Raw genomic sequence first — 16,456 nt, 5'->3', positions numbered from 1 at the left:
TCAAATGATTGCAGCTGCCCAAAAGAGAGTTTTTACATAAAGCCTTCTGTATGTATATATAACATACACACATATAAAAACACTTGTCCCTGAGGAAATAATTGGTCCATGTCTGAAAATGCTGCCCTGCCTCTGAGTTTACTATGAGTAAGTAAAACTCTTAATCTCATGATCTCCTGGAATTACCTCTCTCTACACACCCACTACTTCAGATTCCCACTCCTCTGTAACTTCTGAATGTCTAACTGTGCATTCTTGAGCCTCATCAGCTGACTCTCCTCACATGGATGGTTTCTGTCAGAGGCTAACTGGTGAAGTGCAACAGAATACTTTCCCTACTGGGACTCTGTCCCCCTGTCTGGTTTCCCTTCCTTTGATGTCCTCCTATATCATGGTACTGGAGAGCCTTATATGAAAAGTAAGACTCTATTTCCAGCTCTGCAAAAAGGAATAAATATAAAGTTAGAGGCTACATTTTGTTAGCAAAAAAACATTTCTAAAGAGGCAACAGAGTATTAAACGCCAAGTAAGGAATCATGAAATCAAGCAATGAACTGGCTTTTGATGAACAGAAATATTCATGTTGAATACTGCCTGGTAGAACTATTAAGCCCAGTTAATTATAACACTTATAAGCCATGCATTTCAGAAGTCCTCCTAAAAAATGTGCAGAGTAGTTTATCTACATATGGCACTTCCAACTCAAACAATACTCTCATCTGATTAACAACTTTGCTGGATGACAGCAGGAGATTGAATACTACTGGAAAAAGAAACAAGCAATTCTGAACATAAATAAAATGCCCATTGTGGGAGTTAGTACTTTCAAAGATTCATTTCTCCACAGACACATATGGACTGAATGAATCCTGGACTATTTTTAAATCACCATTACTGCTGCAGTGTTTAAGTAATTCTAGACATTGGCAAGCTATTCAATGACACAGTTGGCTATTCAGTTCCTGCCAAATCCTGCAAGAATTCAGACATCTAGGCACACAATTTTATTTACAAGTACATGCCACAAGTAAAAATTATTCCTTGCTTAAAAACAATTTTTAAAAAATCTCATTAATACCCATACCAACTCAAGACAACTTGCTTCATACCAAAATGTTGCATGCAGGTGCACACAACATGCAGCCAAAATTGTTCAGCACACACCTCCAACTGTGAAGCACATACTCAAATACTCACTTTGAAATAGTTTGTTCTTGCTGTAGGTATTTATCTTGTACACATTTTTCAAACATAGCCAAGGCATGTTCACCCTTTTGCACACCATTGGGGAGCTTTGGTTCTTTTGAAAAATCTGTGGATAAGAGTTCAGACTCTATTTCCTTTAGCAAATCGTCCTGTGAGGAAGTCTGATGTATTGTGGAAATAAGTTTCTTTGTGCAGTCTGTGTCATAGGGGCTTTCTGAATAGATTTTATCACTTGATTTTTTCACAAAGTCAGACTCCTCCCTTAGATCCTGTAATATTTCCATTAATGATTGCTCTGTCTGGTTAGTTTTTGGATGGGGTTGTTCAAGTTCTTCACTAGGTAGATGTTCTGGTTTTGTGGAGCCCTCTGCCTTTGTTTCACAGCAGGCATTGGCAGAGGAGTCTGTCCCTCCACACTGCTGCTGTCCTTCTGCTGGGGCCCCACTGCTGCTGGTGCCATCCTGATCCGGGGACAAGGAACTCAATTCCCTCTCCAAGAGAGCAGCATCACCTCCAGTGCAACTGGTGCTTGGGCATTCCTCCACCCCAGGTGTTTCATCAGCCTTTTCATTTTCTGGGGACTTGCAGGAGGAATCATCTGACAGATTGACTGGCTCCAGTGTGCTCTGCATTTCTGGTAAATGTTCCTCCATAATCTTCCTTTGGAAATCTAGATGGAGAATTCATATTACAACATGTTATATACAATATCAAAATAGATTGAGATAGGGGGAATAAAGACTACTAGAAAGTAAAATTCTAAGTGGAAGAATATTTAGATACATATTATACAGAGTTTGTTGATCTTTCAGCCCAACCTTTAAGTAAATGCTCCGATACATTTTTTCCTAAGAGAAGGTGAGAAATGAGGGATAGCGAACATGAAGCAGAGAGATAGTAAATGCCAAGGTAAGAAAAAAGCAGAACTTCTTAGAATTAATAATTCTACCATTTAAATCCACAAAAATTCCAAGTAATCACTTCTAAAAATACTTCATGACAATAAATAACCTAAAGATATTAAGCACCCAGGGTCTTACAGCTTTTATTTCCATATACATGATTTGAAAGCAACATGTCTTGATTTATCCATTTTTACAACACAGGGTGACTCCCTGGTCCAGCCAGAATACCCAATTTCCTCAGAGTCCTGTCCTCACTGAGCATCCATACAGTAAAATGCATCTGCACCCAGGAAACTAAGGGAAGGGGCTGGGGGAGGATGGGGTGAGATTCTCTTTTCCCATCTGTTTTCAAGCAACCAAAATCCCCTGTGGAAGAGCACAGATGGGCTGTGGCAGATCTACTCTGTCAAACAGGAGCTTTCAGAGCAAGGACTTGAAAAGCTCAGTAGAAGCTCTCTAGAAGGACACCATAGTGGGAACCAAATAGCCAGAATAATTATGGAAGAGCCTGGGTATAATACTTTTTGACTTATAATACTTTTTCAGGAATCCCGGATGGTTCAGTATCTGAAAAGACTCCCAGCATTTTTAGCAAGCACAGGAAGCCCTAATTTCCATTAGGAGAAATTAATTACAGCAGTTCAAACTTTTATATGCAACCCTATCCTCCTACACTGGAAATTTAGGCTATTTATAAACAAGGCAAATTTTTCATTACCCTTTGCTTCAAAAGATTTATGTTCAGGTCAACACTGGAACCAGCAAATCTCACTGCTTGGTTCATGCAGTCCAAACAAATGCTCTTTTGGTACCCACCTATCCTTTGATAACTTCTGCTAGTAATGAAAGTTCACAATGTACTATTATTATTCTCAAACAAAACAAACTCAACTGACAGTCTCAATATGAAAGTAAAAGTGAACATAACTGCAAGAAAAAGTATTTAATTTGATAGCTGCAGAACACATTAGTTCCTACCTAATTAAAATGCTGTTTAAAACCAATGCTTTCAGACTAGTGCACTTTAAACAATCACTAATCACAAGATAATTTGCCAATTATGCAGTTAAGACAGAAGAAAAATTCACCTGCGAGTATCTGTTCCCTCTTGTCAAAAGAAGTTTATAATCCACTTCACACTCAGCTGAAAAAGATACTCTATTAGCATAAAGCTGAGGAACTGGTTTTTTCTCTAGTAGTTACTCTAGTCAAAGTTCCTGATGATGCTTTCTCTGGAATGATCAGAGGGGTTTTTTTACTTTGTTTTAAGCCTTTTTTAAGGTACTTCTGAACCATTACAGAACATCCCAAAATGTGCAGTTGTTTGATGTACTACTGCCTGAAACCTGCTTGTGACTGCCCAGCTGCTTCAGTTCACCTTTACCACAAGAAAGGGAGTGGTAAAATTGGATACATGAACTTCCATGTTGGTTGTTACACATAAAATTTCCAGTCCAGTCAGCAAGCTGGAGGGTATTTATCTCCAGATGGAAGCAACAAGTGAAAAATACAGCCCTGTTAAATAGCACATTAGGAAGGTCACTCAGTTTTCTTTTTATTGTGTTACTTCCTTCTGTAAATAATACTGTGAATTAGCATTACAAAGACTAATCTATGTGGAATCAGAAATACAATTATTTGCACTACTCAGTCACAGAGAAAAAAAGAGCCACTGACTCCATATCCAAATAACTTAGTTATTATTAATCATAACTAAAGTGTAGGTTTTATATCAAACACATGAGGAATTTGAGTAATGACTATACAAATCAGTTAAAGCATGAAAAGTAAATTATGATGATTTAGTGTTCCCTGCAGTTGTACTTTAATTTTCAGTGGTACCTAGAATATAATTTACCACATTATGTTCACAGTCTCTATGATTCCAATACACTGGATTTAGCCTTATCTGCCCAAATCTACCTGCACCTATCTGAACCTATGTATGACATAAATAGATTTTTCCCCCCTACTGTCAATGAATAATATTAGCTTTTACCTTCTAATTACTAACTCTTAAACAGAAATTAAATAATTGATCACAGGATCACAGTTTATTTTCACACCAGAAACGTGCAGACAAAGAATTCATGTGGAGCAGCTGTCCATGCAAATTCATACTGACATTCGAATACCTCCTGAATATTCAAAGTTTGTTCTGCCTACCTCAGGCAACTGAATATAACAGCTACTTCCTATATAATGCCAGAGACAGAAAACTGCAGTGATGTCCCTGGAGAAAAGGCTCTTGATTTGTAAGCAAAACATTTTGTGTGACACAAGAATCCTTCAGTCTAGCAGCAGCCAGTTGAGATGAAACATGCTAATATTTGACTGTTTCACATCAAATACACAAATCCATCAAGCTCCAGACAGTATTTGGACACCACCTGATAGGAGATCCACACCTTCCCAGGTTTAATATCCATCTTGTATTACCCTACTAAAATTACCTTTTCAAAATCAGGGATGTACTAAGGTTATGTATACTGCATTAAAGAAACAAAATAGTTTAGTGGCTCTTATGATGTCTTCAGAAGGCAGCAAAAACAATCAGAAAAGGCAAATCTTGACTGAAGCAAGTGAACTGGCTTATGTAATGATATGTTTAAACATCAAACAAGCACAGTGTGTTGAGTGACAGCAAAGTGCTGGATTCTTCCACTGTTTTGCAAAGCTTCTACCTTCAACCACCTGCTCTGCTCCTTCCCTAGGCCTGACCATCATCTTGACAGCAGGGCAGAAGTGTGATGCTTGTCTCACCCTGAAGTCTGAGTCCCTTCTGCTGCCTGGGCCACAGGACCTTCTCAGGGCAGCACCCAGAGTGGCCCAGCCCAAGCCTGCTTGCCCACATGCCATGAATGACTGCCATCCATCCAGGGCAGCATGAGAAAAGCTCTGTCACTGCCCTGTGACACTGCAGCTGTGACAGGACTCTGTGTAACTGGTCTGACCAGCTGTCCTCTGTTTTACAGCTCACAATTAGTCTGACACTCCACACATCCTCCCCATGCTCCTGTCCCACAGCAGAGGAGGCAGCTGGCTGTGCTCTCCCCCAGTGCCGAGACACAAATGCAAGTGGAATTACATCAGTTCAGATCCAGGAATGAGGAACAGGAGCACAGCTCAGCCACGTTTGCAAAACACCTCCCTACAAATCAGAACACAGGCAAGTTGTACCCTTCAAAGCCAAAACTGCCTTTTCTTTAAACAGCCACTGTTGTTTCTCATCACAGATGTGTCCTTCAAAGATGCAGAGAGCATACATACTTTTCATCATTATTCACAAAACTAAGCTTAAACCTGCACCAGCACAGATGATCTCCAAGTTCCAGAGTAACATCTAAAATAAGTAAGTAGTTAAATAGCTGGCACAGCACACACAACATTAAAGGCTGGTACTGGTAAGGATTACATCCATTTATCACACTACTTAAACTAAGATGTGCTTATCTGCTAAATTGCTGATAGCACAGCTGACTGGAATCAGAGGCAGGGAGCAGAGAGCCTGCCAAAGGAGCACGTGAACAGCACACCAACTTTTGAATACAAATGTCTCCCAGGTATGGCAGTGAATGCAAAGACTCAGGAAATAGCATTTTTTATTTCACTTTGTTACACAACAGAAACGTCGCTAATCAAATAAGAAGAACAAATACGACAATGAATCAATTAAGCTCTTCAAAGAAGTATCTGACACACTATAAGTATTGATTATCCTGGGAGAACATCAAAAATCTCAATACACACTCCTGTAACATGCCAACTAAAGGAAGAAATAAATTTCCTGTAGCTACCTTCAGCAGCAGTCCGAAATTCTCACTTCAGAGTCCATGCACTGGCACAGAGAAAAGCAGTTTCTGTAACACTCAGACCTCCCCTTTCCTCTGCTTACACTCCTAACTTTTTAGGGAAGCTGTTGGCACCCTCGTCCCTTGGCTGTTCATCCACTGTACTGGTTGGAAATCCCTCCTACCATGGCAGCACTGCTAATTCTGACTAGAACACCACCTTTCCCAGCTCCAGCCTGCTATCCAATGAGTACAGGCAAGGTTCTGGTCTGTTTTAATTCAATATTATGCCATTCCAAACTGCTTGTCTTTTCAATCTTCTTACTGAATGCAAATGTGATTCTTTTAAGTCCCTGCCTACAAAGGTCTTTTCCTAAGCACATGCACTACTAATGCTGGAATTTAATTTCATAAAATGAGCAGAATTTGACCCAAACTCTCAATACTTATGTTGTAAATAGTCAAGAAAGAGGAAAAATACTTTGTTTCAGCCAATTTCAAAACACAAGTGAGATGACAGCTGAAGAACCACATTAAATGCTAACTGTAGGAATCTTTCACTGAGGTGTGGCTGCCTAGAAGACTTCACTAAAAACAAGGGAAAAAAAGAAAGTGTGCCTTGTCACCTAGTAACTATCACAATGGGGTTCTTTACAACAAACAGATTAAAGAATGACAGAAATGTGTGCCTGGGGTGGTTCTGTAAGCAAACTTAAGGTCAAGGTCCTGAGAAACAAAAATCACTGCTTAAAGAGAAAAAAAAAATGTACTTACACCTCAATGCCTAAAAATACTGCAGAGAGAGGAGCAAAAAAGGGCAGGAAGGAATAATGCTTCACAGACAGGTATGTGCATATACAAAACCTTGTTCAACCCAGGCTTGAAATGAAAGTGAAGAGCATTGAGCTAAGTGACTCTCAGGCAGAAAACCTTCTGAAAGAGGAGTAATAAAAACTTAATACAGCAAATACAGTTTACTGGACACCAGACACATTCAACTACACATTACGTAATATAATGGCCAGTAGCAGTCAATTCTTTTAGCTCCTTTCAACAAGAAAGGGTTTTGCATCATCTTTGGGCAGATGTTTTCCATGCCTGGCTGTGCTCAGGAATCATCTACTCTCCAAAAAATACACATGCAATCCACAAAACTGTGAAAAAGCATTTCTCACTCCAGCTCAGACCATATTTGCTGTTTACCACTGGATATGTAAAAAGCATCCAGACAGGTTTGATAGGATATGAAATAAGCTCATTTTTAAACAGAAGTACAAGGTAGCTTTCATCTTTCCATTTCACATCAGTCGCAGCAGAATACTCAAATTTCCTGTAGTAATGGACTAAAGTCTCAAAATAGTCAGAGCTGCCACAGAGTTGTGATGCATTTCAGAGAGCAGGTGGGGGACAAGGAAAGGAGTGATGCAGTGCTCCAGCAGTCACAGGCAGATGACTCCAACACTCAGCACTGTCCTAAGTACCATGACAGGGCCTGGCAAGCAGCTCAGTGACAGGAAAATCTGGTGACACCAACACAAGCACCTCAAGTTCCCAGAAGTCCTTACTGCTCTTATTCTGATGTCACTGCACTGTGTACTGTAAACTTGCCAAGGAATCACAGCACACCTCTAAACAAAGTCCACATATTTACATGAAAAACCTAACTAGAAAATAAAGGTCTTGAAATTGCTTCAGAGCAATTCTCTTCATGCTGTAATTTGTGATCTGTACTTCCTGGTTCTTTCTCAAGAACTGGATGATAATTCACATAATTCCTGCTGTTACTCCTTATTTTCTTTTCCAAGATGACACATTCTGAAGAAAAGTTCCACTGGAAATTCATCATGAAAATCCAAGCAAACATCCTTAAGCAGTAGTCTCTTCAAATGCTCTGTAACACTCACCCTCCTTCCCCTATCCTTCCATATTGGCTCTGGTTCCTGAACTCTGGTTTAGTGTCCAGTGGCAGCAACCAGGAGATGGGATGCTTGTCCTTTGGAGAGTTTCTTAAGGAGACAGCTAGAAAAGGGGTTTATTCTTAACATGCTCAGGCTCCCCAGTGAGAGCTAATAATGACTTCTTTTCCCTAGTACCACCCCAGAAGAGTGGCAGCAACACATAGCTGAAATAACCAGCTGTCAGTCCCAGGCACTGTTACTGCTCTCTGTAACACATCCCAACTGATTTTACAAACAGCTCTGCTCTTCTGCATCCTTCTCTCCAATTCAACCAAAAATGCCTGTTTGTGGGTTTGCAGAGATTTTTGTTTGCCAGCTGATCCCAATAGCTCCATTTTGATACTGAAGGTGCTGGATGCAGACATCTATGAATCATTCCAGTTTTGGCAAAACTGAATTTAGGAAAGCAGACATACAGCCTGCCTACAGATATAGAAAGTTGTGGGGTTTCTCTCTGCAGAGCCCAGTACTAGATGAACAGAAAATTCTACACCCCAGCTCAACCAGGTAGAAATGTAATGCTTTCACAATGACTGCCCTGTTTGTTCACCTGCAATACTTCAGAAACCAAAGCAGAGCACTGAAGCACCTGAAACTGTAGCTGGTCTGAAGAGATACCAGGAACTGTTCACTTTTAGTACTCTGGCTTTCTAACAGCCCTGCAATCAAGAGCCCTGTTCATTGATATGTGTGATACCTGAAAAAAGACATACTTAATTTTAACTTAGCTGTACAATCTTTCAAAGATTATCTAATAATAAAATAATGAAGGTTAAAAAAACAAGATACACACCAAAAGACTACTAAAAACTCCAAACTACCAGCTAAATCTAGAACTGGGAGGTCTGGAAGACAGATTTATATTTTTTTTACAATGAAAAGCATTATCCTCATAAAATTTTAACTGCAAAGAAAATACTGACTTTTTTTTTTCCGGTATCACCCAACAGCAAATTAAAATGCAGTCATGTGAATTTGCAAGAGGAAGTTATGTGTATTTTACAGCTGTTTTGAAGATTCACACTTACACCTCAAGTCACATTGTAAATCACTCTCCCATTACTCCAGCTCTCCAGAGTTAAAGCTCTCAGCAGCCTGCCCAGACACACCCATGCACTGGACTCAGCTACAAATAAAACATCCACTGTCTTACAGTGTTCTGTGTCTTGACCTGCAAAAGCACTGAGCACAAGTAGTTCTCATCAACAACCTGGAGGTGAGCTGAGACTTCAGCTCTTTCTGCTGGAATGGAATCTAACATTTACTTCACATGCAAGCCTTTTATTCAGTAACACTGAGCACTGTTTCAAAACATATCTTTTTTCTGACATGACTTTCAAAAATTCTTATAAGGATCAGCAATGCCCTAAACCTATCCTAAAACAGCAGTTTTACATTTAACCCTTGGAAGTTCTTATTCAACAATAACCATGATTTTAAAAAAGGAATCTAGTGTACGTGCCAACTCAGGATCAATACATATGCCACCATTTAAACTACTCTGCCTCCTACTCATTCACATTAAAGAATACATAATATTAAATTCCAATCCACAGATTGACTTTTGTACATGGTTCATTACACTCAAGAATCCCATCTTGGAAGCACCTCTCTTCGTGTAAGCAGCTACTGAAGCTCATGAAGCAAAGATAAATAGATAACTTTACCAAAAGCACATTTATCATTTATAGTGCAATAACAGGCTGGTTCTTTCCCCAATCACTGCAGTACAGACTAAAAGTTCTGCTGAAGAGAATTTTTATACTGCCTTACATTTCCACTCATGCACCCATGAAATGAAGTGACATATGACTGGAATGTCAACACTCAAAAGACTTTCATGATAAAGCTCTGATGCTCATCAGAAGACCCCACTTAAAGCAAAAGCTGCACATGAGCACCATTTGCACAGCTCAGTTACAGACTCACTTCCCTCTTAGAGGTTCCTGAGCAACAAAAAGAGTACAAGCGCTTTACCAGTTCAACTGCAAATTCAAGAGTTAATGTGAGATGCAGTATAATCCAGTCTAACACCAGAGATGGACTTTGTATTTCAAAGACTTAACCAGGATTTATTGGCTGAAGAATACTGAACAGAATAACAATGATTTGTAGAGTTTTCTTGACAAGTCACAAACATATGAAGCAACCTGTAACCCAATGTAAAAAAGCTTCACAAGTGCCCAGCATTTATTAGAAAGAACAAAACTTGCCTGAACAGTTTGCTCCACAAAGGTCTCTTTGTCTCCTTTAGCTATCATGCTATAAAATATTCCATTAGAAACACAATCTTAGATGAATCACAACAGAAAAATAAAATACTTTCTATTATCTTTACAGACATTTTCCTAAGCCAGAGATATTAAAGTAATCATTAACAGCCAGACAACTGTTAGAATTAGTTGCCATTTTAATTCAATTTCCAATCTATTACACTCAGGTAAGAGATGAACCTGTTGGACAGTTTATGTGCTACCACGTGTATAATGGCAACCCAACAAGATTGCTAAAGAATAATTCTGGGGTATGAAAGCATTTCTAGCTTCTTACAGTTGTGTTGTTCATTGCAAAACCCAAAATGCCTCTCTTCGAGAACTTTTCACATCTTTATTACACAATAATCATTACTTAAGCAAACTAAAATGCTTTTCCAAGTCAGTGCCAACTTGTCATTGCACGAGAGCTCTTGGTAAGAATTTTACATGACAGTAAGACTAAAAATAAAATTGAAGAGAAATTTTATAGCTTGTTTTAACTCACTGTAATCCTAATAATACTGTTACCTAAACTAATCTGGACAGGCTGACTCCACCTTTTTACTTCAGTTGTTAGATGAAGTTTTTTGGTTTCTTTTTCCTAAGGCTACTTTTTCCATAGCTACTGTCTACTAGTCAACACAGTGATCAGCCAAACACACTTTCCTATTGTTTCCAGTCAATCCCCAGCTTACCTGTGTTTTGCATGGTATCTTTCACAAGAACTCTGTCACAATGGTTTTCTCAGACTAAGCATTACATCACCAGGTAACACTGCAAAACAGGGAAGCTCAACTAGAGACAACTCTGTTTTCAAATGAAGTTTGTGTAAGAAAAGAGGATTCTGCTAAAGTTCTGGTTTACATAAGGTACAAAATGCAGCTCTACTGTATAGCAGCTGTGTAGAGACACAAAACAAAGGCTTGAACTAAACTGAAAGGGACTGAGGTAAAAAGATCTAAAAAACCAAGTAATTTATATCATCTAATGTGAGGTGAATTTCAAACTCCTCCTAGCTTCAGGTTTATATATTTGCTTATAATTCCACATCCAACACTAATCAGAGCAGCAAGTCACACAAGTTATGAAACACACTAAAAGGAGATGAACTGGACTGGAAAGCATCACACAGGCTAAGAAAGAGACAGAATTCTTAAGCTGAAGAAGAGCTGATGCTGATCACCCCTGCTTGTACTCCATACAAAAAAGAGGGTGCCCATTCCCAGCCATCCTGTATTTACAGACAGCACATACAGGAAGCAAAAGGAACATACCAGAGTCCCACCCACACTAGGTGTCCCAATATTAATTCACTTTTGCTCAAGATCAAATAGAAATAGAAAAGCTGTCTGTACACTGGGACACTGAGTCCTCCAGCCAGGCAGAACTTGACACAGCTTCTGACTCAACTCACACAAAGCCCTGCTTTGATGCATGTGCTTGAAGGGAAGGAGTGGAACAGTGAATATACACAGCGGTACTTGCAGGATTTCCTTGCTTTTATCAGTTTAACACTTCAACTCAATTACTCTTCTCAGGTTTTCAATGTGACTTCATTAAACACAAATGGCAGTGCCAAGGTGCAAAGCTCAGCATTTCTATAAATTCTTTGAACACAAGACAAGTACTTTAGAAGACAAGGTTTACTCAAACTTTGTATTTGCTTTCCTTTGCTTTCATCACAAGTTAGATAGTTGAACAGAAATGTACAATTCCTTCAAGGCAGCACCAGGTTTTCTATAAAACTCATGCACAGGGTTAATATTATGGTCATATTAACTCCAGGTCTGGAGTTAACAACTCCAAAATAAAGTTCATCAGTTAAGGTTTAACAGGTGAGGCTGGATTTGCTCCCATCATAACACAAGTCATGGGGTACACCTTGAGAGAGTTATCCTTTGTCATAGGAGCCCCAACATTGGAAGCTTATGTATCAGAGGAAAACAACACCCTAGCAACAGCATCCTTTTACTGTGAATATCACATGAGGCTTGGATACTTCAGGGTTTGCAATCTTCTGTGTGTCTTCAGCACAGAACAATTCTTACTGCCCCAAGTCAGTAAAATGAGTCTCTACTTCAGCAACCAATTAATTCAATGCCAGCAACAGCACTACTGTCACCTTTCAGGTTTTAGCATCCTGCCTTAAGCTCTGCTTACAACAAGGCCAGGAGCAGCTCTGTCCTCACCAGAACCCTGTTTTCATTCACCTTCTGACACTGATAACATCACCTGTGCAAAGAAGAATGTCTTCAGGGAGGGGAAGAAATAAAATTTACGACTGAATACACAAGCTGGAGAAAGCACACATTCCATGACAGCTCTTCCACACCTCTAACAGAGCCATAACTCTTGCTCACACTACAGAAGCCAGAGCTCTGACAGACCTTCTTATAAACCTGTAGTGTCATGGCACTGGTAAGATATGGATCTTGGCATATTTGGCACTGGAGATTGCAGCAAGTTCACTTCCAATGGCTCTTTTCAAATGTTTCCAGAATATGCCAAAAGCAGTAAAATTCCAGCCATGGAATTACTACTATCTGTATGGTCACTACATACTGAAAAACACCATTTGGGGGGACAGTAGAGTTCTACTGTTTTCAAACCTGACTTTCCTAGAGTTTCTCCAGTATCCCTGAAAACAAATAAGTAAACACTTCAATCCTTTAGCATGTGAAAATGTGAACTGTGAGCTCTACAGAAGACTGTAGTATTATAGACAATATTGTTATAGTATCAGTATTCCATGTACTTCTTGAAATTAGGGTCATGATTTTCCCCTCTATTTTGACATTGATTTCTTTCTGATGAGTTTTTTTGCATGCTCAATTTGAGGCAGCAGGTCTTGGACTATGACTTGGAGGTAAGTATTATCCATGAGGCTACCCGATATTGTCTTTGGCAACTGGAAAAGAAGCTCAGAACAATTCAGCCCAGAACTAAGTAGAGGATATTGCTTCCGGGACCCCACATCTACAAATTTAACATGCTTAATAACACAATTAAATCCAGAAAAACATTGCCTTTCTGTTTTTTATAGCTCTTTTAAAAGCTAGCTTCAGGAAGTTCAGCATTAGCTTCATATAGCATTAAGCAACAGAGCTGCTAATTAGAATCAAATTAACTACTCTCAGTATGTGGTTCTTCAGTCCTTTCCTCAACAGTTTGAAACAGTGAACCTCACAATACCAACAAACATCTGTCAACAAGCCCAAATCAAATCTTATAAAATGACAGAAAAATACTGTTTTAAAACCAGAAAAGAACAGATGACTGAAGATTTTCAGAAAGGGCTCAAGCCAATATACAACTAGCTCTTTATTTAAAAGAAAACAAATGACATTTCAAAACTCACCTAACACCCTCCTGAAATATCTTCATACATTCAGTTTCTCATATCTCCAGAGCTTAACCATCTCCTCTCTAAAGTCAAGTGCAACATAAGCATTCAGTGCAGCCAGTGATTACATTAGAGAAACACAGCTGTGGCTCACAGTTTCAATCATTTCCTTATACAACAAAACATACTGGGGTAGGAGCCATACCTGGATTTTTAGTGTATTCTGCTTGCAACATTTTAACTTCTGAAAAGCAATAAGATAAAGCAAAGCAGCACTAAAGCTGGAATGCCATACTTCTCATCTTCACACATTTCAATTCCCTAAGAAATCCTCATTTGGTCTGCACGCAGTCTCGCTGGAAGTATACATGTATCAGACTCACCTGTGCAGACTATTTTCCGGGACAAGAGCCAAAATCTGTGAGCCTACATCACAATCATTTTGCTGAAGTCCTTCTTTCAAACCTACAAGGGCAGGCAGCTTTTACAAATACCATCTGCAAAAACAAGGACACGTACCCTACCGCAACAACGCAGCCGGCTCTAAAAAATAACCTTCATAACAGCTGCTGGGCTTCGCTATCTAATTATTTACCCATACAGAAAATCAACACGCAGTCAATGAAACAGCACAACGTAATTAACACCAAGGGAAAGAAAGCTGTACAGAAACAAAGGGACTGCGAGCCAGCCCAGGAGCCTGCGCTCCCCGCTCGGAGGTCCGGCCCGGGCAGGTGTTGCTATGGCAGGAGCTCAGCCCCGGCCCTGCTGTCACCCCGCTCCCTCCTCCTGCGCCTCGCCCGCGGCCCCGGCGCGACCCCTGCCAGCCCAGCGCCGCCACGGGCACAGGGAGAGCCCCTCGCCACCGGGGATTCTGCCTCCCGCCCGTCCTTCCCCCGCCCCCGCGGCCCCCAGGGTTTATCTGCGCTGACAGTGAAGCGGATCAGCGGCCCCGCCGCCCCTCCCGAGCCCGCCGGGCAGCGCCGGCCCGTCCCGTCCAGCGCCCTCGGCCGTTCCGCGCCGGCCCCTCGAGGAGCCCGGCAGTGCCCGAGCGGCTTGGAGACGCCGGCACTGCCAAGGCGCCGGCTCCGAGCACGCACCCACCCACTCGCCCGTCCGCCCTTGCTGCGGCTCGGCCCTCACCCGGTCGCTACACGGGCAGCAGGAGCAGCGGCGGCAGCGCAGCCATGGCTGGCACAGTGCGATCCCACTCCCCGCCGGCCGCCCGGCCCAGCGCGCTGACACATCAACAAAGATGGCGGCGGCGGGCGGGGCCCCGCGGCGGCGGGGGCGGGATCGGGGCAGCCCCGGGCGGCGGGGCCGGCCCTGCCCCGCGGGGGCCGCGGTTCCTCGGGATGGGCCGGGGGCGGACGGGCCATCGCGGCAGCCACCGTCACCAGCAGGTGACGCGGGACCATCTGGCCGCCTGCCCCCGCCCTCGTGCTGCTGCCGCGGTCCCACCCGCGCCGCCGAAAACCCGCGATCCACTGACGGTGCTGGAAGCTCCGAGCGGCTGGATGTAGGACATCATGCTGCGGTGTTAGTGCACTCGGCGCCAGGGGACATTGAGGGTGCACATTAGGAAGAATTTCTTCACAGGAAGGGCGATCAGACGGCGGAACGGACGGCCCAGGGAGGTGGTAGAGTCCCCGTCCCTGGGGTGTTTAGGGAGAGCCCGGCTGGGACACTCAGTGCCCTGGTGGTGTTGGGTCATGGGCGGGACTCGGTAATCTCAGAAGCGTTTTCCAACCTAATCGATTCTGTGATTTCACACAAGACATTTCCAGGCACGCGTCTATAAATTGTTTCAGTCTGGATGGTTTGTTTTTTTTTTTTCTCTTCCTATTTAAACATGTGTTTATGTTAACAAGGGATCTCATGTCGGACATTCCATGGCGCTGTCTAAACCCAGAGCCCTGAGCAGCTGCCTTGCAGGAGGGATTTTTCACCCCAGCTGTTTTCGGAGAGATGGCTACAGATTCCTCTCCTTTTTGCAAGATCCAGTGCACAAGTAATGACAAAAAGAATCTTCTGCTTTAATAAACAGCATCTCATTCTCCCTAACCAACCCCTGCACATTATGTCAAAACTTTCTGCACCTACATACCATGCAAGAGTCAATCCAGTAATGTTAATGAACAGCTTACTTAGCACCTGTCGAGACTTCATTCCTTATTCTGATTGGATTTTTTTAAAAAGTGAAAATTTTGCTGGGCATCAAAAATCTGGACTGCATTTCAGTGCTGGGATCAGCAGCACGGCATAAATGCCATTTTATTTAATAAAAAAGAAATTGAAAAAATACCTCAGCAGACAAGCTGCTAAGTGAAAGCAGTTGTATTTGCTATAGCAGCTCAGCTAAAATGAGCATTGGCACCTCTCCTGAACTAACATCTTAAACATAACAATAGAAAGCAACTTAGAATTACTGAATAATTCAGGTTGGAAGGGACCTCAGTAAATTATCTAGTCCAATCCCCTACTCATAGCAAGGCTAACTTTGATGTTAGATCAAACTGTTGCTTTATTTTGGCTAATTAATTTTTATATATGTATAAAAGCGTACACATACCTACATGTATGAAAACATCACCTACCCAATGATGCACTGATGATTCCTTCACTTTTTATCACGGATGACCTTCAAAGTAGAATGTGCTGCATAACTTCACTTACCAACATTAATTGAGAGAGTTATTTCAGAGCAAGTTCTTTTTCTCCATATTCTTTCTAAGCATTTGGAATTTCAGAGCTGCAACTGCAAATTTGCGGGTCCTAGAAAATGCTCCTTAAAACCTGTAGTTTAACCCCAGCCAGCAACTAGGCCCCACAAAGCTGCTGGCTCACTCCCCTCTCCAGTTTCAGAACTGGAAGACTCAAACTTTGGGTCGAGATAAAGACAGTTTAATGTGACAGAAAATAAAATAATAATCATGATAATATATACAAACCCAGTGATACACAACGCAATTTTTCACCACTTACTGACTGATGCCCA

General features: G+C 41.5%; 2 protein-coding genes across 3 annotated transcripts in view; one reads left to right on the top strand and one right to left on the bottom strand.

Moving 5' to 3' along the window:
- Positions 1 to 14,715, bottom strand: part of CCDC186 (coiled-coil domain containing 186) — a 34,411-nt gene extending 19,696 nt beyond the window's left edge. The window contains exons 1-3 of one of the 2 annotated variants that reach the window (XM_064716666.1): positions 14,602 to 14,707; positions 13,842 to 13,923; positions 1,198 to 1,876 (exon numbers count right to left, since the gene is read on the bottom strand). In XM_064716666.1, coding sequence (XP_064572736.1) covers positions 1,198 to 1,859 — 662 coding nt within the window. In that variant the 5' untranslated portion in view covers positions 1,860 to 1,876; positions 13,842 to 13,923; positions 14,602 to 14,707. Of the gene's footprint in view, positions 1 to 1,197; positions 1,877 to 13,841; positions 13,924 to 14,601 lie in introns of both variants that reach the window. The other variant, XM_064716665.1, reaches the window with a different exon arrangement.
- TDRD1 (tudor domain containing 1) overlaps positions 2,088 to 16,456 on the top strand; it is a 33,530-nt gene continuing 19,161 nt past the window's right edge. Inside the window, 2 exon segments of the mRNA XM_064716917.1 lie at positions 2,088 to 2,115; positions 14,110 to 14,977. Coding sequence (XP_064572987.1) covers positions 2,088 to 2,115; positions 14,110 to 14,977 — 896 coding nt within the window.

This window comes from Zonotrichia leucophrys, chromosome 6 (assembly GCF_028769735.1).
Source record: "Zonotrichia leucophrys gambelii isolate GWCS_2022_RI chromosome 6, RI_Zleu_2.0, whole genome shotgun sequence".
Lineage (NCBI taxonomy): Eukaryota > Metazoa > Chordata > Aves > Passeriformes > Passerellidae > Zonotrichia > Zonotrichia leucophrys.
Note: the sequence above shows the minus strand (reverse complement) of the source record. Positions and strands in the feature narration are given on the sequence as shown.